The sequence below is a fragment of the Oncorhynchus keta genome, chromosome 4 (assembly GCF_023373465.1).
Source record: "Oncorhynchus keta strain PuntledgeMale-10-30-2019 chromosome 4, Oket_V2, whole genome shotgun sequence".
Taxonomy (NCBI): Eukaryota; Metazoa; Chordata; class Actinopteri; order Salmoniformes; family Salmonidae; genus Oncorhynchus; species Oncorhynchus keta.
Window position 1 is genome coordinate 46,006,744 of NC_068424.1, and position 22,307 is coordinate 46,029,050.

Sequence of the window (22,307 nt, forward strand, 5' to 3'; positions counted from 1 at the left end):
ATTTTGTCTGTCATAGTTGAAGTGTACCTATGATAAATTACAGGCATCTCATCTTTGTAAGTGGGAGAACTTGCACAATTGGTGGCTGACTAAATACTGTTTTGCCCCATTAACTTAATATTTCAGTTTGTGACATTGTAGAGAATCATTGTACCATCTAAACCGCTGCGAATTATAACCAAAAATATAGTCAGCTGGTGTACAAAACTGAAAGTAAAACTTAATGGGAAGCATAGAAAAAGCACCCATAGAACCGATCTACCGCTTCGTAGACTTGCTTTCAATGAGTGACAGATCTGTAACTCATTCATGAATTTGGTAGTTACCCAAAAGGTTACATACCTTTTTAAATAGAATACCTTTTTAAATAGAATCACTTTTTTAAATTATCAGTTACAAGTTATTGGCAATAAGGTAAAATAATAGATAGATAAGGAGTGTAATATGTTTTCTTTATTAGTAGCAGTTATTGGTACATGACTGTCATCCTTAATTACAGTGGAGCGTTGATAATTGGCACAAACAATATTAATATCCAGAATATTCTCACAATGAGACTTCCTGTACACAATAATACTGATTATTGATTACTGATTCCAAAAATAAATATCCAAAAAATGAAATGAAATGAACATTAAAATGTCAAGTAATGTTGTAATGACAACTAGAAAGCATCCAATAGGCCATCTTCTCTTCAGTGCAAAACTGTAGCAAATTAAAACAGAATAGAAAAAAAGTAACCAATCGAATTGCCTTCGTGGAATATGCAGCCAGCCTGATAGAAAAGGGGAGCAGACACTGTAAAAGACCGCTTCGGGCTACATGACTTCAAAACACAACATTTTCAGAATACCAGACTGAGAAATTCCCATTCTCTGAGCAAATTCCTACAGGACTGGGACAAGGAAAGCAACTGTTATTGGTCGTTCACTGACCAATTAAAAATGTCTCTTCTTGAGACAGAAAAATCGAGAAGAGATTTAAAAAAAACACAAGTAGCACTCTTCACAGCATAAGACTTTACAGAGGGGTTGTGGTGCCTCCTCTTAAGGAAATCCAATATGACTTAATTTTAAAACCCAAAAAGAATACAAATCAAGTCTTAATTTTTTTTTTTTTAACTATGTATTCATGAAGAGTAAGGCAAGCAAACTATTTTATACAATCAGAAAATTACTTTTACATCGTGTGTACATGGAAGTAACTTCAAACACTTCAGTATCTCTAAAACGGTTGGAGTATGTCTCCCACTACTGGTTCAAAGCAGTGTCACACTGCATACAGCAGCAACACACAAGTGCAGTAGAGTCTCATGCTTTCAATTTAGACTCATTAAAAAGGGAACTCCAAATAAAACCTGCCCAAAGCTAAAAGGAACCCATAAAGCACACCCAGTCCATAAAAATCAACTCCTTACGTTCGAATTAACCCAACACAGTCCTGGATATGAGAGGATCAGATCGGTGTAGACAAAGCACAACATGGTGGAAACTCAACCTAATCTACAAGGAAGCTAGGTGGTGCTCTTGTCACAGGTTTTTTTTATGTTATAGCTAATCCCATGCAATCCTTTGCACTCTACCACAGTATCTAGGGGAGATTGACAAGAGGTGTCAGAGTTTTAGACACTATTGGAAGATCATTTATCCACAGTATCCTTACATCTATCTAACAGGGTAAGCCAGTTTCCACCATGTTTGAGGTGGCTACTGTCAGATGACGAGGATATGCTAGTTTAGTTGCCCTTTCAGAGAAAAAAACGATATGGTCGAGACCCTGGATTGACAGACATCTGGGCACCGTGTCCTTAAAGCGCCTCAGCGTGGGAGTGCTGATCTAGGCCCTTCAGATTTGATTCCTTGATATGATTATACGGACAGGTAGGGTCCCGATCCTAGATCAGCACTCCTAATTGGAGACGCTTCGTGGATACAGGCCCAGAAGTAGAGATATGTCATGCATAACTAACCTATTCGGGAATATAAGTAGTGTGACATTAGTCATATAGGCTACAATTAGTTGACAACACCTAGTGTGACAATTTAGGACGATGATAGTAGTTGATCCCTCAGATATTTCACCAGTCAGACTGGGGTGCTCACCCAGGTAAGAGCCAGACAGCCTGAAGGTCTTCCTAATAGGGCACAGCACCACCCTGACGCCGCTCACGCTAAATGTCCACACGTCCTGTGTGTCCGCCCAATTTTGAGTAACCAAAAATAACCCTAAAGCACAAGTCTAACACAATTAAATTAAAATGTTTGGTTGTCAGACACAGGAGAGTACAGTATAGCTAGGCGAAGCGCTGCAGTGTAAGACATTGATGTTATTGATGGTTATAATATTATGATGATTATGCTTATTGGTTCTGTGGTTGCCATGGCATCATAACATAGCCTAGGCAAAGAGCTCTAAATGTGTGTATTTTTTTTGTGGGTTTTGACTGCTCTATATCCTGTGGTCTTGACTCTCAGAGTTGCAGGATTGTGATGAAAAGTCCATCTTTTGGCTTGATAGCTAGCGGTTTGTCTGGATTCAAAATAATCCGTTTTTTTTTTTGTTTAATCCGTTTGGAAGGACTACAGCAAGAACTGTATTCTGTAGCCAGAGGTAGCAGAGGAAATTCAGGGACCGTTCAGGGAATGATCCTAACTACTGTCAAGATGTAGTGGCTTTTCAGCAGCTGTGGCCTCACCCAGGTGGGCGCTACATTCCTGACTCCAATCGAGTGACTGACCATTCAGAAAAGCAGGTGGTGCACTGTTGTAGAGCTCTGGGCCAGTTTTTTTGTCAGACTCTCTTCGTTTCTCCTTGGCTGTCCCGTCGATGCCCTCTCTGAACCTACAATGACTTTCCAGCTCAAATTGCCTCAACTTCATCCCAAAAACAGCAGATTTTCAATCGCCATCATTTCAATGTTTCACTTTGTGCGCGCTTTGAAAAGCGCTATACAAGTAAAAAATAAAAATAAACTCTTTAACCCAAGTATGCTAGGCCTACTGTGTAGCAGAGGCCTACTATGTACTGTCTGTACATTTGAGTCATTTAAATAGGACCATTAACGTTCATCCTCAATGATTTTAAACGTATTATCAACATGTGGTTGTACTTAGTTTTAAATGAATCAAATAAATGTTTGTGATTATAAGTGGTCATAGAATGCTAAATGTCATTCTGTCTCTATGCAGTTGGGTCAACAGAGAGGAGGGGGGGAACAGAAGTGTGGTCACGTTACAAAAATATAAACACGCATACACCAATGCAGAGACAACACACACACAAAAGGTAATGACGCCTGAATCTGTGGGTCTTTCTGCTGGACTTTCTGTTCTGCACCGAATGAGGATGGGTGGAGTTGTTCAGAGGGAGAACACACACACACACCACTCTGTTCATCGCTCTGCCAGCGCGTGACCAAGTGTTTATCAGTCTCGATGGGCACCACTGCTCCACAACAGCAGAGTGAATGATATGAGAAACCTTGGCATGAGCATAACACAGTTAGAGATCTAAGTGCTCCCAGAATGTCCTCCGCTTTCCAGAGACGACAAGACCGCCTCCATGTACAGACAGACTTCCCAGAGGGGATAGGGGCATGGCCCTATACACTTCCACAGACAGCGGTGAGACTGATCTCCGTAGTAGGGACATGTTGAGCAGAGCTAGTCTGTCCGGTCCACAACTCTTTTGCACCCCTCACTCTCTCCCTCTCTTCCCTGGCCTCCCTGCTCTCTCCTCCAGACATGCCTAGTCCGCTATAGTACCTTCCCCTACATGGCAGCCTCAAACTACCCTCCAATAAAGAGTAGATAAGGGCAGCATTCCAATCAGCATGTTAACACTGATCTAAGGCCAGTTTAGCATTGGATAACATAAGGACTCAGGCAGCTTAAGCTGATCCTGAGAAAGAATGCGTCTCCAATAATCCAGCAGGAATCTCCTGGCAAGACGCAAAAGCTCTCGCAGTGAGTGAGTTGAAGAGCCAGGGTGGATGCCCTATGCTCCTAAAGGGACCAAGAGGATTAAGTCAAGTCAATCCAGTGTGAGGCCTTGGATAGACAACACAGAGAAGGCTGTAAACGGTACAGGAGGAAGGAAGCAACACATTTTCAGTTCAGTTAACAGGCCATCACTGCCATTACCTCAAACAAAACATGCACTTACATACACTGATGTCAATGACTATACAACCTCAAATGTAAGCAGCAGGTTAAATAAAAAGTGCTGTTGACATGAAGCTGGCCATACATATAGTAGAACGAAACCTATGAGTTGAAATGAAGCTGGCCATACATATAGTAGAATGAAACCTGTGAGTTGAAATGAAGCTGGGCATATATAGTAGAACGAAACCTGTGAGTTGCGCTTAACTGGCAAGAGTGACTGTCCAGAGGTCCTTGGCTGTGTCTGTGTGTGTGTGTGTATAGTAGCGTACAGTAGGGTGTAGATCGGGACAGTAGATTCAGGTATCATTGTGACTCGCCGTTGTTGCTGGCTATAGCTGTAGTGGCAGTCTTCTTCTTTGGCATCTTTTTCACCGTCTTAGTAGTAGTAGTCGTCTGACAGGAGGGAAGAGAGGCAAGGAGTTTACCCAAGAGAAAATTAGAACAAAGAAATGACAGAGCTCAAAAAAAAGTAGGTATTCAGAGAACTTGGACAAGGGCACAAGAGCCGTCTAACTCCACATTTTCAAAGTGAAAGATTAGCCAAATCCACCCCCCTGGAGTTAATACTTGGTGGAAGCACCTTGCAATTTACAGCTGTGAATCATTTTCATAACATTTTTACCAACTTTGCTCATGCTCAGTAAATTTGGTTGGGGATTATTGTTGGACAGCGACATCACATTTATTTCAGCACCCAAAGAATAGCTCGAAATGACACAGAACAATGTCGTGTGTAATGTCGTGTGTAATGAAATCTGTCGTTTTTGAAACTATACTTTGTGTAACGTCGACGCTCCAGTATGTCCACGTTAGTCGCTGCTAAACGCCATCGTAAATCGTGGAGGTGAATAATATACATATATATTTTTTTATTTAAGAGTAGAGTAGGATGAGGTTTCCCCTTACACACTGATCTAAGGCAAGTTTGGCATTTCCCTCCACTAAGATTAAAGACTCAGCTGATCGTAGAACTGTGTCTAGGGCAGCTTCTACACAGCTGCTGGAGAAGGTGAGAGCTGATATTCATACATGAAAATATATGAGAGTATTTCTATTGGAGGATTATACAGTTATACTGTGGGTGACCCTGTGACTTGCACACACTTAAACATATTAGGGGTTAAGAGCGGGGCGAGACTGAATTGGCTTCATCCTTCACTGAGGGTTGCGCTGTGACTCCTTAAAAACAGTGGTATGTGCAATTTTCCTTTTTGATTTCCACATTTACACTCACAATACAGGCACGCACAGCCAGTGCACTTAAAACCATCACTTTTCTGACTCACCTCAGTGCAGAAGAAGCAGTCACTCTGTCAGAAATAATGCATTAGCCCCAATCCACTGTGTGTGATCCCCTACCTCTGTCTTGGCAGCGGCAGGTTTTTTGGTTGCCCTGACACTGGCCGTGCGTTTCACGGGGGCCTTCTCCACGACGTCCTCGTCAGAATGCTCCGTGGTGATGCTCCTGGTGTCTGATTGGTCCGAGCTGTGCTGCGATGATTCGTCAAGATGAGGAACCATGGAGGAACGAGCTGTGGGATTGGACAGAGGGATTGTGGACTGTCATGAGTGAAAATCATCGTCACATTCCCACTAGTGTGCCAGGGGTGTATTCATTAGTTGCAAAACATTTTGCTACTGCGTGCAACAGAAACAGTATACACCAAACAGAAAAGGTTTTGCAATGAAAACAAGTTCAGGTAGGTCCCTCCCAGTTTCATGCTGTTTACTTCATGGAGAATACATGGCAGGTTTCTAGGCTCTATCAGACATGTGGTTGGTGAATGAGACGAGAGTACATGCCTATAGCCACTAACAGGAGCTCACGCGTTAAACCCTCCAGTTTTGGTTACGGACATATTCAATCTCTCCCTATCCCAGTCTGCTGTCCCCACTTGCGTCAAGATGTCCACCATTGATCCAACCCAATAAAGCAAAGGTTACTGAACTAAATGACTATGGCACCGTAGCACTCACTTCTGTCATCATGAAGTGCTTTGAGAGGCTAGTTAAAGATCATATCACCTCTACCTTACCTGACAGCCTAGAACCACTTCAATTTGCATACCGTGCCAATAGATCCACAGACCATCGCACTGTATGCTGCCCTATCCCATCATCTGGACAAGAAGAGTACCTATGTAAGAATGCTGTTCATTGACTACAGCTCAGCATTCAACACCATTGTACCCTCCAAGTGGATCATTAAGCTCAGGACCCTGGGTCTGAACCCCGCCCTGTGCAACTGGGTCCTGGACTTCCTGACTGGTAGGAAACAACACCACTTCACTGACCCTCAACACAGGGGCCCCACAAGAGTGCATGCTCAGCCCCCTCCTGTACTCCCTGTTCACCCATGAATGTGTGGCCATGCACGCCTCCAACTCAATCAAGTTTGCAGACGACAACAGTAGTAGGCCTGTTTACCAACAATGACAAGAGCCTACAGGGATGAGGTGAGGACCCTAGAGGGGTGGTGCCAGAATAATAACGCTCAACATCACCAAAACGAAGGAGCTGATCGTGGACTTCAGGAAACAGCAGAGCATGCCCCTATCTATGTCAACGGGACCACAGTGGAGAAGGTGAAAAGCTTCAAGTTCCACGGCGTACACATCACTGACAATTTGAAAATGGTCCACCCACACAGACATGTGTGTGTGTGGAAGGCGTCGCCACCTCAGTAGGCTGGAGAAATTCAGCTTGGCCCTAAGACCCTCAAACTTTTACAGATACACAATTGAGCGCATCCTGGTACGGCAACTGCACCGCCTGCAACCGCAGGGCTCTGCAGAGGGTGGTGAGATCTGCACAACGCATCACCGGGGGCAAACTACCTGCCCTCCAGGACACCTACAGAACCCGATGTCATAGGAAGGCCAAAAAGATCCTCAAGGACATCAACCACCCGGGCCACGGCCTGTTCACCCTGTTTCCATCAAGAAGGCAAGGTCAGTACAGGTGCATCAAAGCTGGGACCAAGAGACTGAAAAGGCCATCAGACTGTTAAATAGCCATCACGAGCCAGCTACCACCCGGTTACTCAATCCTGCACCTTAGAGCCTGCTGCCCTATATACATAGACATAAATTCACTGGTCACTTTAATAAATGGTACACTAGCCACTTCATTAATGTGTACATACTGCTTTACTCATTTCATATGTATAGTCGCAAGTAAAATTGTGAACCCTTAGGAATTACCTGGATTTCTACATAAATTTGATCTTCATCTAAGTCACAACAATAGACAGTGTACTTAAACTAATAAACCCACAGTATTTCTTGTATATTTTGAATACCTCATTTAAACAACCACAGTGTAGATTGGAAAAAGTATGTGAACCCCTAGGCTAAAGACTTCTCCAAAAGCTAATTGGAGTCAGGAGTTAACAAACCTGGAGTCTAATCACTGAGACGAGATTGGAGATTTGTTTAGAGCTGCCCTGTCCCATTAAAAAAACCTCAATTTGAGTTTGCTATTCACAAGAAGCATTGAATGATATGAACCATGCCTCAAACAAAAGAGATCTCAGAATATTAATTGTTGCCTTGCATAAAGCTGGAAAGGGTGACAAAAGTATCTCTAAAAGTCAGTCCACGGTAAGACAAAATGGTCTATAAAACAGACATTTAAGTACTGTTGCTACTCTCCCTGGGAGAGGCCGTCCTACAAAGATGACTAAGAGCACAGCACAGAATGCTCAATGGGATTAAGAAGAATCCAAGTGTCAGAAATCTCTGGAAGATGCTAACATCCCTGTTGACAAGTCTACAAAACGTACACCACGGAAGAAGCCATTGCTGTCCAAAAAAACAACATTGCTGCACATCTGAAATTTGCAAAAGTGCACCTGGTTGTTCCACAGCGCTACTGGCAAAATATTCTATGGACAAATTAAACAAAAGTCCTGTTTGTAAGGTTTCACATTTTTGGGGAATATTTAGGGGTAAACTTTCCGTGGGAATTCACATTAACACCATTTAAAATATATATATATTTCCCATATGGAGACAGAAAAGAACCTTACCTTATCATAAGTAGACAATTGCAAGTGATTAAATCCTTCCAATAGAAAAAAGTTTAGTTACGAATTTAGCTTTAATTAAATGAGTTGACTATTCACATGGGATGATTTCACTGAACAAAATTAATATTGAATGATCTCCCAAAAACATTTAACATACATCTGTAAAATGATCTAGAAACTAAAGCTCAGGTATTCATGTCTTCTCCCTGGACCTCATTGTCCACCTCTTGAACATCCGACTGAGGCTTCATCTTCAATGTCCCTTTCCAACCTTGATGATGGCTCGTTGTCAGGCTCAAAAAGCCTCAAATTTGCCCAGATGGCCATCAATTTTTCAACCCTTGTATTGGTCAGCCTGTTGCGTGGTTTGGTGTGTGTTCCCAAACAAGGTAGCTGATGTTGGTGGGATTTGGAGGATGATGGAGGCAACAGGGGAACGAGCCTCAGATCCACAAAGTCCCTTTAACCAAGTGGATGATGAGATATATTGCATCTCCATCCCAAAGCCCTTGCTTGGAAGTGTACTTCCCTAGACTGCCAAGAACCTTGCCCTCATGCAGGCCAAGGTGGCGCAAGACCGTAGTGATGACATCATAGGCCTTGTTGATCTCTACACCAGACAGGATACTCGTGCCAGTATACTTAGGGTCCAACATGTACGCTGAGGTGTGTATGGGCATTAGGCAGAAGTCTTCATGCTTTTTGATGCATTTCAGAACTGCAGTTTCCTCTGCTTGGAGCAACAGTGAAGTGGGCAGGGCAGTACGGATTTATTCTCTTACATCTGCAATCTGTCTCTGAATATCAGACAGGATGGCATTCTCTCCCTCAATCCGTGCAATGGCTACTGCTATAGGTAAGTAGCATGAGTTTCAGGCTGCTTCCCACCCTCTCCCTAAATACATCATCCAGAAGGATCCTCTTGATGGGGCTGTCCATGATATGGCCATTTCTTGGAGCAACTCCTTCCCCTCCAGGAGACTGTCAAACATGACAACCCCAAAGGTGGTGTTGAGAGGAAGGCCGACATTTTACGTGTCCAACCTAGTGTTTTTTTTGTTCGTTTATTTGCATTGTTTGTAACTTTTTTTTGTTTTTTGTTGTTGTTATTTTATACATAATGTTGCCTCTACCGAACTTCTAGACATCAGGTCTGCAATTACTCACCATGGGCTAGCAGAATCCTTTTTTTCCCCTTTCACGACTCTGACGAGCCCGACGTGAAGGATAAACTGCTTTCTCGGGAACAGGCCCAGAATCCCACGATTTGCGTGTAGAGGTGGAGAAAAAGGGGCCAAAAGGCAGGCTGCCTTCTGAGAATTCGTAGGCAATCGAATAAACTCCCACTTCCCTCCATTCTGCAAGCAAATGTGCAATATTTGGAGAATAAAATCGGCGAGCTACCTGGAAGATTAATTAAACTACCAACAGGACACTAAAAACTATTGTTAAGGGAATTTTTATCAATGATGACTAATTATGTATACATTTCAATTAAGACTGACTAGTCCAAATGCTATTATGTACTGTACATATGAATGTTCTCTCTTGCTCCCATTCCCAATTGTATATAATATAGTCAGGAGTTTAGAACAGTGCCTTGGTACAAATGAATGAACTATCTCCAGACTGTCTAGAATGCTATCTACACTGACTGACCTTGGCTTCAGGCGAGGAGGGAAGGCTCGAGAAATATAGGGCCTCTCTACCAGTGTCATGAAGAGATAGAACATTTAGAAAACGCTGACGTCATTTTCAGTTTATAACCTGTGGTAAAATGTGTATGTACCCAGTACTCTTGAATTAAACGGGGCCAAGCTTCCTGCCACCTAGGACCTTTATACCAGGCGGTGACAGATGAAGGCCCTAAGAATTGTCAAAGACTCCAACCACCCTAGTCATAGACTGTTCTCTCTGCTACCGCACGGCAAGCGGTACCGGTGTGCGCCAAGTCTAGGTCCAAGAGGCTTCTCAACAGCTTCTACCCCCAAGCCTTAAGACTCCTGAACATCAAATGGCTACCCAGAATCTTTGCATTGTGCCTCCCCCCTTCAATAACTCTACCTACATGTACATAACTAACCTCAACTAACCAGTGCCCCTGCACATTGACTCTGTACCAGTAGCCCCCTCTATATGGTCTCGTAAATATTTTTACTGCTGCTCTTTAATGACTTCTTGTCTGCATTTTCTTTTTTACTGAATTGTTGGTTGGGGGCTTACAAGTAAGCATTTCCCTGTAAGGTCTACACCGGTTGTATTAGGTGCATGTGACTAATAAAATTAGATTTGATTTGTTGTTGTGCTCCTATTCTTCTTATTTTGCTTGGTGAGGTAGATTGCTGCTATAACTTGAGGACCCTTCACATACCTAACCAATTCCTTGATTCTGTTGTAGAATGTATCCATTGTTTTCAGTGCGATGATGTCTTGAGGAGCAGATTCAATGCAGCACAGCCAATGGGTGTGGTGTGAGGGAAGGACTCCTCCACTTTAGACCAAGCAGCCTTCATTTTCGCAGTATTGTCTGTCACCATTGCAAATACCTCCTGTGGGCCAAGGTCACGTGAACCGGTTGTATACACAGCTCGAGCAAGACATTCATCAGCATTTCCCTGACTACGTTCCTCCATTGAGTTAAAAAAAACTGATTCCAGGAGGACCATGAGCTGTTGCAATCGATGACGTGTCGGATTCATCATTTTCACCTCGAATAGAAGTAGAAGGACTTTTGTCAGAGGTTGCTTGTTGTAAGCATGGAGGGAACTTTATGCACTTGGCCAGATTATTCTGCATCTTTGTTGCATTCTTCACATAGGATTTGGCACAGTATTTGCAAATGTACATAGCTTGTCCTTCTACATTAACTGCAGTGACATTTCTCCACAAATCAGATAGTGCCCGTGGCATTTTCCAGTAAAGATTAGGAAAAAAATGAGTAAAAAAAAATAAATACAATTTCATGTACAGATTAAAAAACTATTTTGTAAAATAAATGTTTTTAAATTAAATATATGGAAACAGGTGAATTAACACTCCTCAGTTAGCAGGCTCAAGCGAGCTAAAACCCACATGGTAGCAAAAACTAACTAGCGGAAATTATTTTAACACTTTGCTGTAGGCTACTATTTACTTGTTTTTTTTTTTTAAATTCTCAAAATATTTTCACCCCACCCAGTATTGTAATCAAAACTTACCAGAAAGCATGTATTCCTTGGCTCAGACAGTGTAGTAGTGTGGGCTCAATAGCATCTTATTAGTGTGTAAGATCTTGAGAATCAGCTGTACATGTGATAGAAGATTGCACTGTGCATGCAGAGGGTTGCAATTCCATTGAATTGTGGATAGCTTAACCAAAATATGCCACAAGACCTAGAATTGCCTTGTGTATCCCACAAAAAATGCCACTGTTATAAGTAAACTTTTTTGATGAATTTAAGCAAAATTCCCCAAATTCCCAGGCTTTAACTTCCAAATATTTTCCAGGAGAATGTAAGGCTATCTGTCCGGCAATCGGAGCTCAACAGAAGTATGGTGATGCAACAGGACAACGACCCAAAAGACAGAAGTAAAACAGAATGGCTTGAACAGAAGAAAATACACCTTCTGGAGTGGCCCAGTTAGTCCTGACCTCAACCCAATTGAGCTGCTGTGGCATGACCTCAAGACAGCGGTTCACACCAGATATCCGAAGAATATTGTGGACTTCAACAGTTTTGTAAAGAGGACTGGTCCAAAATTCCTCCTGACAGTTGTGCAGGTCTGATCCGTAACTACAGAAAATGTTTGGTTGAGGTTATTGCTGCCAAAGGAGGGTCAACCTGTTATTAAATCCAAGGGTTCACATACTTTCACCACCCTCCAGTGTGAATGTTTACACAGTGTGCTCAATAAAGACATGAACAATTATAATTGTGTGTTATTAGTTTAAGCAGATGGTGTGTGTGTGTCTATTGTGACTTGGATGAAGATCAGATAACATTTTATGACCAATTTATTCAGAAATCCAGGCAATTCTAAAAGGTTCATAATTTTTCTTCCCACTGTATTCTATTCAATGTCACTTCGATATTGCTCGTCCTAATATTTCCATTGTTTTACTTTTAGATGTGTGTATTGTTAGACATTACTGCACTGTTGGAGCTTGGAACACAAGCATTGCGCCACACCCACAATAACATCTGCTAAATGTGTATGTGACCAATAAAATGTGATTATATTTTTTTTGATGTTACCGTTTTCTGTTCTGTCTCTTTTACATGGTCCGTCTCGTCGCTACACTAGTTCTCTTCTTTCCTGGCTTTCATGCCATACTGGCCATGAACTAGATTTATTCCCTTTCTCCATCCTCACTCTCCTTTTCTCCCTCAGTGTTTCCCCCTGTATTCACAAACTGCCAGCCCCACAGACAGAGCTGTGCAGTCAGACACAAAGGCGCCCCACTGACATCACATGCTCCCCCCCCCTCCCTTTCTGGAGTATTTCCTCCCTGGCATCCTGCAGGTTTTTTTGTGTGTGATTTTTTTTTTTTTTTTTTTTTAAATCACATGACTTCACCACCTCCCTCCCTGTACCGATAAGAGCTGTTCGACAACAGGCACAGACAGACAACGTACTACTATGACTAAAATGGCTGTCCTTTCTCAACAAACTTTTTGACCACTGATCTGACAGGGGTGATCAGTTCCACATACCCCAATATTCACAGTGATCTGTACGCATGCATTATATACTCTGCCGTATGGAAGAAGGAAGAGGACTGGCCACCTCAAATAGCCTGGTTCCTCGCTAGGTTTCTTCCTAGGCTTTGGCCTTTCTAGGGAGTTTTTCCTAGCCACCGTGCGCTGCTACACCTGCATTGCTTGCTGTTTGGGGTTTTAGGCTGAGTTTCTGTACAGCACTTTGAGATATCAGCTGATCTAAGAAGGGCTATATAAATACATTTGATGGCGCAAGCCAGCATGTGTGAGAGTGTGTGTGTTACCCACTCTGGCGTGTGGCTTTGGCGCGGGGCAGTGTGTTAGATAGCGTGCTACTTCCAGTAACTGTGTCGTCCATGGCGTCTCTTCTCATGCGCGGGTCAGAGGAACGCAGGCCCAGCTCCTCCCCATCGTTGATCAGAGTCAGGTCCTGCATGCTGAAACTACGCAGCTTCTCCGACAGCACACCCTGGCCCTGCACAGCACACACATAGCTCAAACACTGCAGACGCCCTACAGCATTCCAGTGCTTAAGGCACATGAAGTGAGCATACAGTAAGAGCACACACCTCAAAACGCCTTGGGGTGACAAACACACAGGATGGCATATGCACATTGTAAGTGTCGTCCTCTCTCGCACACGGAAACACCATGTGCACACAGACACGCCCCCCCGGTCGGGGCCCGGCGCCTTGCTTACCTTGCTAGCTGCGGTGACGGCGGCTGTAGCAGCCAAGTTTAGCCCCCTCTTTCCAAACCTCATCATAGTCTCATAACTACGGTCTTTGGCCTGGGTGATGTACTCGTCTATTTCCTACAGGACAGAAGAGATGAGGGAAAAATAAAAATGAAACAGAAATGGAAAGCAAAAGCGGGTGACAGTCACGCAAAACTAAGAGGAGACAAGATGAGTCAGCGGTAGAGTCAACCAGTAGAGAATTGACAGGCAGACAGAGCTGGATCTTATTGTGACCTCTAACCCTCTCCTTGTCGGACAGGGTTAGAGTTCACGGTTAAGAGTTACACATTTACCTTCTCCTTGTTGGACAAGGTGGGGTGGACGAACTTGCGGTAGAGCACGCTGGAGCCCTTAGTGTACGGAGACAGGAGCCAGATCACAAAGGCTATCTTCAACTCAAAGTAGAAAGGAAACCTGCATGGACCACCACACCAGATACTTAACAGACTGGAAAGGAGAATGAGCTAGGCCTCGTTCAGAGACCAAAGGGTGTACCAAACATTTGCTCTGATATCTTGGTACTTTTCAGAAGGCAATAGCCTACCTACACCATGACAAATGTAAACAAACCAAAGTTGATTTAAATATAGCAATCCTAGTGAGCACATGTTTTCAACCATGAATACGTATTGTCAAAGTATTTTGATCCTAGGGACTAGTGTTGTATAGTGGCTGTAGGGCAGTGGTCAGAGATGACCCACCAGGACTCACCAGGACATGAACAAGTCAGTGAGGGTCTCCACTGTGGTGAATAACGCAAACACTATCCAGTACATCATCCATTTCACCTGGACACACAAACGACGGAGAGAGCGTCACAAATATAGCACATGATAGCATAGCCTACAGTAAGCTGCCGTAAGAATGTGACAAGACACACGTAGAGCATTCACTGTCTCCCGCACACACAAGCATGCACGTAACAGCCCTTATAGACCGAATCAGTATGCATGGTCTATCACTGCCAAAGGATGGGCATGGAAATAAATCCAGTCAGTGGGTGGAGAGTGTACCATCAATTATTGCAATATAAATAGCAAGATGGTATGGATGAATCCTAAGACACACTGACAGAGTGCAAACAAGTTAATACAGTGCCCTTCAGAACGTATTCAGACCCCTTCCCCTCTTCCACATTTTGATACGTTACAGCCTTACTCCAAATACAGATTACAATTAATGATTTTCCCTCAATCTACACACAATACTCCATAATGACAAAGTGAAAAACAGGTTTTGAAATGGTTTGCAAATGTATTAAAAATAAAAGACATACATAAATATTCAGACCCTTTGTTATAAGACTCCAAATTGAGCTCGGGCGCATCCTGTTTCCATTTATCATCCTTGAGACATTTGCACTTGGAGTCCATTTGTGGTAAATTCAATTGATTGGACATGACTTGGAAAGGCACAAACACATGTCTATATAAGGTCCCACAGATGACAGTGCATGTCAGAGCAGAAATCAAGCCATGAGGTCAAAGTAATTGTCCATAGAGATCAGAGCCAGGATTGTGTCGAGGCACAGATCTGGGGAAGGGTACCAAAACATTTCTGCAGCATTGAAGGTCCCCAAGAACACAGTGGCCTCCATCATTCTTAAATGGGAGAAGTTTGGAACCACCAAGACTCTTCGTAGAGCTGGCAGCCCAGCCAAAATGAACAATCAGAGGAGAAGGGCCTTGGTCAGAGAGGTGACCAAGAACCCAATGGTAACTCTGACAGAGTTCCTCTATGGAGATGGGAGAACCTTCCAGAAGGACAACCATCTCTGCAGCACTCTACCAATCAGGCCTTTATGGTAGAGTGGACAGACAGAAGCCACTCTTCAGTAAAACTGCACATGACAGCCAATTCGTTCCAGTCATTGGCAGCAGAGAACTGGAAGGATAGGCGGCCAAAGGGAGGTGTTGGCTTTGGGGGATGACCAGTGAAATATACCTGCTGGAGCGTGTGTTGCTATGGTGATCAGTGAGCTGAGAGATAAGGCGGGGCTTTACCTAGCAAAGACTTATGAATGTATGAAAGAGCATCTCACTGCCTGCATAGGGAAAAGCAAAACAAAAAAATACATAGATTTCTTTTTTTTTTTTATTACTCTGAACCGGGGTCAAGAGGGGGCAGAAGCTCTCTAACCACTCTTATCAAAGACCACCACCAATAACGTCATTACCACCATACGGCGCAGGCCACCATAACAAGTGAAATCCAGGAAGCTTGTATGTTTTCAGTCCAGATTGACACTACAACACAAGATCAATGCTCTGTCATAGTCAAATGTGTGACAAACGTCATGAGAGGCTTGTGGCTGTGGTGAAATGCGAGGCATCCACTGGACAATACTTTGTCCAGGTACAGAGTGAAGTACTGGAAGACATGACGCCTGACATCAGCAAGCGCATTGGCAATTCCACTAATGGAGCCTCCAGTATGCAAGGCCAGTATAAAGACTTCTCTGCCCTGCTCTCTGCAAAGTCCACCAATCAAGTGCATGGGTGGTGCTATGTACAGACATTGAACCTTGTTTTGGCAGACACAGAGTGTGTCTTGGCAAGTGGGTCACTTTTTTCTCTCTCAATAACAACATAGCTGTGTTCTTCAGTGAATCCTACTAGAGCATTAACATTTTGGAGAAGGAGAGCAAGAACCCAAGACAGACGTCTTGCTCCAATCGGAGAGACAGGCTGGTGGGCTAAAGACAGTGCCTTAAAGAAGGTCTTAGGAGCTTTTGGAAATCCAGATGAGAGTCTGTATGTTGATGTCCTTCTCACTCTGTCAACCATACAAGATCAGAAAACCATCACTACTGCATGGGTCAAGGCACAAGGATACATTGAGGGGGTTGCTGAAGTATGAAACAATACTTTTTTTAAAACGCAGATATTCCAGGTCACCTCACCAGTCTCAAAATATCTTCAAAAACGAATGGACATTCTGTCCGTGCATCGTAATCTGTCAACAGAGGAGCAGCTGAAAGGAATGGCAAGAGATTTAGAAAAGGTCAAGGCAGCTGTAGGCACATTTGTTCAATGGGCTAACAGGAAGTTACAGGAACTGGATGAGGAAACAGAGCTGGAGTTAGAGACCACTCGGCCAACGAAAAGGGCTCGAAAGAAGAAAACCATGCCTGCAGAGATGGCACAAGATGAGACTTTTACTGGGGTAGAGAGTGAATACAAGAGTGGGGTCCATAATCAAATTCTGGATACAGTTATAGATAGAAATCGCCGATGGCTGCTGAGTAATGGCACTTTGTATGCGGACATTGCTCTTATATACCCTAAAAGCTTTAGTCAGCTAACATTCAGTGCCAGTGGCTTTCCACAGACAGCCCTTCAAGAACAAAGCAAATACTTTATCCCCATTTGTTATATTGTTCAGTAATATTGTTTACATTAAGTGTGGCGTGGGTTGTGGTGTATTGCTGGGGGGATTTCTGGTGGGCCGGTCTGAGACAAAAAGTCCAGGTACATATTTCGTTCTCAGTTTGTCCCTGCCTGCACCATCCCTACGATGAAGCATGGTGGTGGCAGCAACATGCTGTGGGGGCGTTTTAAAACGGCAGGGACTGGGAGGGTTGAGGGAAAGATAAACGGAGCAAAGTACAGAGAGATCCTTGACGAAAATCAGCTCCAGGGCACTCAGGACCTCAGATGGGGAGGTTCACCTTCCAACAGCACAACGACCCTAATGCAGGAGTGCCTTTGGGACAAGTCTCTGAATGTCCTTGAGCGGCACAGCCAGAGCACGGACTTGAATCCGATCTAACATCTCTGGAGAGACCTGAAAATAGCTGTGAAACGAAGCTCCCCATCCAACCTGAGAGCTTGAGAGGATCTGCAGAGAAGAATGGGAGAAACTCCCCAAAAGCAGATGTGCTAAGCTTGTAGCATCATACCCAAGAAGACTTGAGGCTTTAAAGTCGCAGCCAAAAGCTGCTTCAGAGTAAAGGGTCTGAATCCTTAAGGATAAAATAAATCACATTTACATTCACAAAAATGTCTAAAAACCAGTTCTGTCATTATGGGTTATTGTGTGTAGATTTGGGGGGGGCAATTGAATCCATTTTAGAATAAGGCTGTAAAGTAAACAAAATGTTGAAAAAGTCAAGGTGTCTGAATACTTTACGAATGCACATAAACAATTCAAAGTACTCAACCCAGCTAGGGAATGCAGTGAATAGCCTGAGAAGTTGAGTCACATTTGGGGGGGGGGGGTATAAAAACAACAAGGCTAAAAATGGCATCCTCCTCTGTATCTCCCTCCCACTCCCTCTGTCAGTCTGCATGTGCCCCCGCTCAGATATTGAGAGTGGGGTTTCTATAGCAACCAGAGGGAGGAGACTAAGGAGAGCGCTTGGCAGAGGACCCCTCTTCCTTCTCTTTCTCATCCCTCTGCTCGCTGACAGGGATGAGGTAAGCTGGGAGGTCCCCCTTTTAAACGGATACAGTTGAACTGCTCTTGCATCCTCAGAGACAATGGAAACTTGCAGCATTCCATTGGAGAGAGTATAATCCCACACCCCATTTTTAAAAAATTAAAAAGTCATCACCTTTTCCAATAAGAATATGAGCTGGCTACAAAAAGAGACTTTAAAATGTTTATCCTACACTAATATACTGGAAAAATAATTTTAAAAATGAATAGGTACAGTACTCACATATTCCTTCACATTCTTCGTCTTGACAGCCTTGTATGAGGAGTAGGCCGGGTAGAGGGTCCCGAAGGCCAGGCTGAAGGATGAGGAGGAGACATGGGTCAGAGGTTAAGGTACAGTAAACAACATCACCCGGGCAACATTACCTCAAGATGCCAACACTGAACAAAAATGCCCCCTCTGTTTCAATATTTATCTAGTCAAATGTTGCTTAACACATGACTCGAGTCTAAAACCCATGATCTCAGTGTTAACATAAATGGGTTGCGTTCAAAGAAAGTAGGCCATATTCTGAACAGGCTCTAAAAATGTGCACTCATAAAAATAAAAAACACCGTTAGCCTACTTAGGGTACCAGCTGTATTGCAATAATACATGGTGACATTTAGACATTAAAAAAAGGGCAGTTTGTTGGAACAAATTCTCTCTCCAGGAAACAGAAGATTGGAAAACCATGGCGTGCTTTTCTGCTACTGTACTGATAGAGGGACAAAACACAAAAAGGGCTAACGACAGGTCACCCACCGTATGTGAACCTACCTGCAACACAAACAAAAGGAAAAATAAATCCAGTCACACACACACACACACACACACACAATACTCTGTCCCGTCGGCCCGGCAATTACTGCTGATGTGACAGGAACTGAATGCTGAGCGAGGGGAGATCTAGGAGGACCACGCCTTACTGTCTGTCTGCCACACACACAGCCATCAGAGGCTGTCTGCTACCAGTGTATGTACATTATGTGCATTTCTACCACTGTAGGTTAAACTGTGATAAGGTGTACCACCCTTCGGTCAGAGTGATACTTTGTGTATTCCAAACTCTCTCTTAGGCTGTCTTGTGGAACTCTTCCTGCTATGGGATTTTCTTGTTCCATTGGTGTATGTCGTGTACACTGAGTCCATGCATCTGTCTAGGTCTGAGTGATTTGCCCAGTCATACATGTTGGGCCAGGGCTGCACTGTGTTGTTAGCTTTACATTGCAGTAAGAGGAGACGTTGGGCAGGGCAGGGCAGGCCAGAGGACACCCATGTGTCACAAGTTTGGACAGCACTGTAGAGAACACTATAATGTACATATCTACTTTACTGTACTATGGTCTACTGTACTGGCTACAATGGGACATTATAGTAGTCACAAACTACAGTTGGGTCAAAACAACCACCTCATTGACACAACTCTGCAATAAAGAACTCTGGAGTCTGATGCCCAGTCCCATTGGCAAAAATGTATTAGAAACCAGTGGCCATCGACGGCCTTTATTTAAATTACTATTGCGGCCGCGAACGACCTTGTTTATCTATCAAAAATATCTGTGTCAATATCGCTAAATTAACTTGCTAACCACCTGTTGTCGTATTCGTGTGGCTGTCATCACATTTTCATGATTGCGTGCTCTCTCATGGAAATAGTCGCAGTGTTTAGCCAGCTAACTAGTTCGTTGTTTTGTCTCGTTTCTACCGATGTCATTTATATGAAAACGGCCCAAGCTGCTTTCTATAGCTAGCTAGCTAGGCTGTCAGGCAATAAAAGCTGTGTGTAGTGATACATTTGGGCAGCGCTCACGAAGCGTCAACCTCAGCTATCACTTTTATTAGCTAGCCATACAGAAAACCAGTTTACTAGCCACCAAAACAAAGGCTGGATTAATTGGTGTTGTTTATCTGTTGGGCTTAGGTTGTGGTTTGTCATGTTTGCTAGGTGCAGATATTCATAGGCTATACATTGCCTCGTTTGTCTATTATTTGACTGCTTGGTTGTCGCATTAGAGTAGAAGATGCCTGCGCAGTGGAGCGCATATGAGTAGTTGGCTATTTGTTTACATTGCCAGCTAACAAGTTGCTTTTTTGTCCCGTTTCTACCGATGCAATTAATTTGGAAACTGTTCCAGCTTCGTAACTCAAATCAGCTAACATTGGCAAGTGAGTGAGAAATGAGAAGCATGTAACTATCACAACTCATTATGGAAACACCTTATTAGGTAGAGTATGTGTATGGTTGAGAAATAGAGGAAGGAAGAGAGACTATGGTCCAGACTACAATTGTATCCTATTTGTTTTGTTGCTCCTCTCTTTGTTACTCTCGGTCAGTGAAAAAAGTGATATGGAGAGTCAAGGCTCAGCAGAAAAAGGCAGGGAGGAAAACAGGTTAGAAATGATTGGAGGGGATAGAGATGCGGAGCGAAAGGAGAGAGGACACCCGCGGGGGGCTACGTGTCCATGGCGTGTGTCTGCCCTAAGTCTCACCATTCACCCTTAAACCACAAACCACGGGGCTAAAGTGACAGTGGTAGGGGTTTTGGAATTGTTTTTCCTTTAAACATGGTAGGAACTTATCTGTTCCAGAGCTTGTAATGGATTACAACAAGAAAATGGGTGGGGTTGACCATCTTGAACAACTGAGGAGCTATTACAATGTTGGATGCACAGGCACAAAATGGCAGAAGTATGTGTTTTGGGGGAGATGCTCAACATAGCCCTCAATTGCGTACATTGTGTGGGGGACCCTGCAAAGGCTTCTTCCCAGAAATCTCTTCTCTGAAGGCATTGAAATGCAGCTTGTGCATTCACTTTGTGATATGGCTACAGTGGCAGGAAGAGGGGAGACAATGTGGCACCATGGCGTGTGGCCAGAGTTGTAACTCGTTTGAAAGCAGGTGAAGTTTGAATGGCACAAAAGGTGTGTGGTGTGCATCCGGAGTGGACAGAGTAGGGCAAAGAGTGGGAGATGTGTAGAAACATCCTTTGTGTGCTCTACGTGTTCTGTGTCACTTTGCAGGATGGGGCCGTGCTTCCAGACGTTCCATGACATGTTGTAGGCTAAATGCAAACACTAAAGTGATGGTGTGAAATATCAAATTTGTCCTACAAATATTTTTGTATCTAATACTTGTTGCATTCACTGAATAGTTGTCAAAATAGGCTACTATTTCAACATTTTGTGTCAGGCCTGATCTGTACTAAATCTTGAGTAGTTACCTACACAGTTACAACTGTGACGTAGCTTTTTCCCCATTTCCCGGCAACATCAAAGACAGTTCAACATGTTTAAAGTCTTGGGACTTACTGTCTATATGCTAATTCTCACATCAATAAATATATTTAGTTAAGACGATCGGGTTTTAACATGCCCAGAATGGATTTGTTGTAGGAGAAATCGACCTTGTGCAATGATTTCTCTTGAAACAATGAGCCATCTTTCGGCGCGGACATCCATTACATTTCTGAGATAGTCTATTTGCAAGCTGGCGAAGGGATTTAGTGTGTCGTCAAAGTGCTGCTTTTAACCTGGGCAAGGTGACCGGAAGCAAGGCAATCAAACAAGCTAAGCGTCAGTATAGAGAAAAAGTAGAGTCGCAATTCAACAGCTCAGACACAAGAGGTACGTGGCAGGGTCTACAAGTCAATCACAGATTACAAAAAGAAAACCAGCCCTGTCACGGACCAGGATGTCTTGCTCCCAGGCAGACTAAATCACTTTTTTGCCCGCTTTGAGGACAATACAGTGCCACAGCGCGCCACCAAAACATGCGGACTCTCCTTCACTGCAGCTGACGCGAGTAAAACATTAAAACGTGTTAACCCCCGCAAGGCTGCAGGCCCAGGCGGCATCCCCAGCCGCGCCCCCAGAGCATGCGTAGACCAGCTGGCTGGCTGGTGTTTACAGACATATTCAATCAATCCTTATCCCAGTCTGCTGTTCCCACATGCTTCAAGAGGGCCACCATTGTTCCTGTTCCCAAGAAAGCTAAGGTAACGGAGCTAAACGACTACCGCCCCGTAGCACTCACTTCCGTCATCATGAAATGCTTTGAGAGACTAGTCAAGGACCATATCACCTCCACCCTACCTGACACCCACCCCAATTTGCTTACTGCCCAAATAGGTCCACAGACGATGCAATCTCAACCATACTGCACACTGCCCTAACCCATCTGGACAAGAGGAATACCTATGTGAGAATGCTGTTCATTGACTACAGCTCAGCATTTAACACCATAGTACC

General features: G+C 43.7%; 1 protein-coding gene across 1 annotated transcript in view; it reads right to left on the reverse strand.

Annotated features, from left to right (window-relative positions):
* Positions 1-438: 438 nt before the first annotated feature.
* reep2 (receptor accessory protein 2) overlaps positions 439-22,307 on the reverse strand; it is a 28,130-nt gene continuing 6,261 nt past the window's right edge. Inside the window, exons 2-8 of the mRNA XM_035762290.2 lie at positions 18,299-18,371; positions 14,347-14,423; positions 13,929-14,049; positions 13,597-13,710; positions 13,185-13,371; positions 5,526-5,698; positions 439-4,559 (exon numbers count right to left, since the gene is read on the reverse strand). Coding sequence (XP_035618183.1) covers positions 4,470-4,559; positions 5,526-5,698; positions 13,185-13,371; positions 13,597-13,710; positions 13,929-14,049; positions 14,347-14,423; positions 18,299-18,371 — 835 coding nt within the window. The 3' untranslated portion in view covers positions 439-4,469. The remainder of the gene's footprint in view (positions 4,560-5,525; positions 5,699-13,184; positions 13,372-13,596; positions 13,711-13,928; positions 14,050-14,346; positions 14,424-18,298; positions 18,372-22,307) is intronic.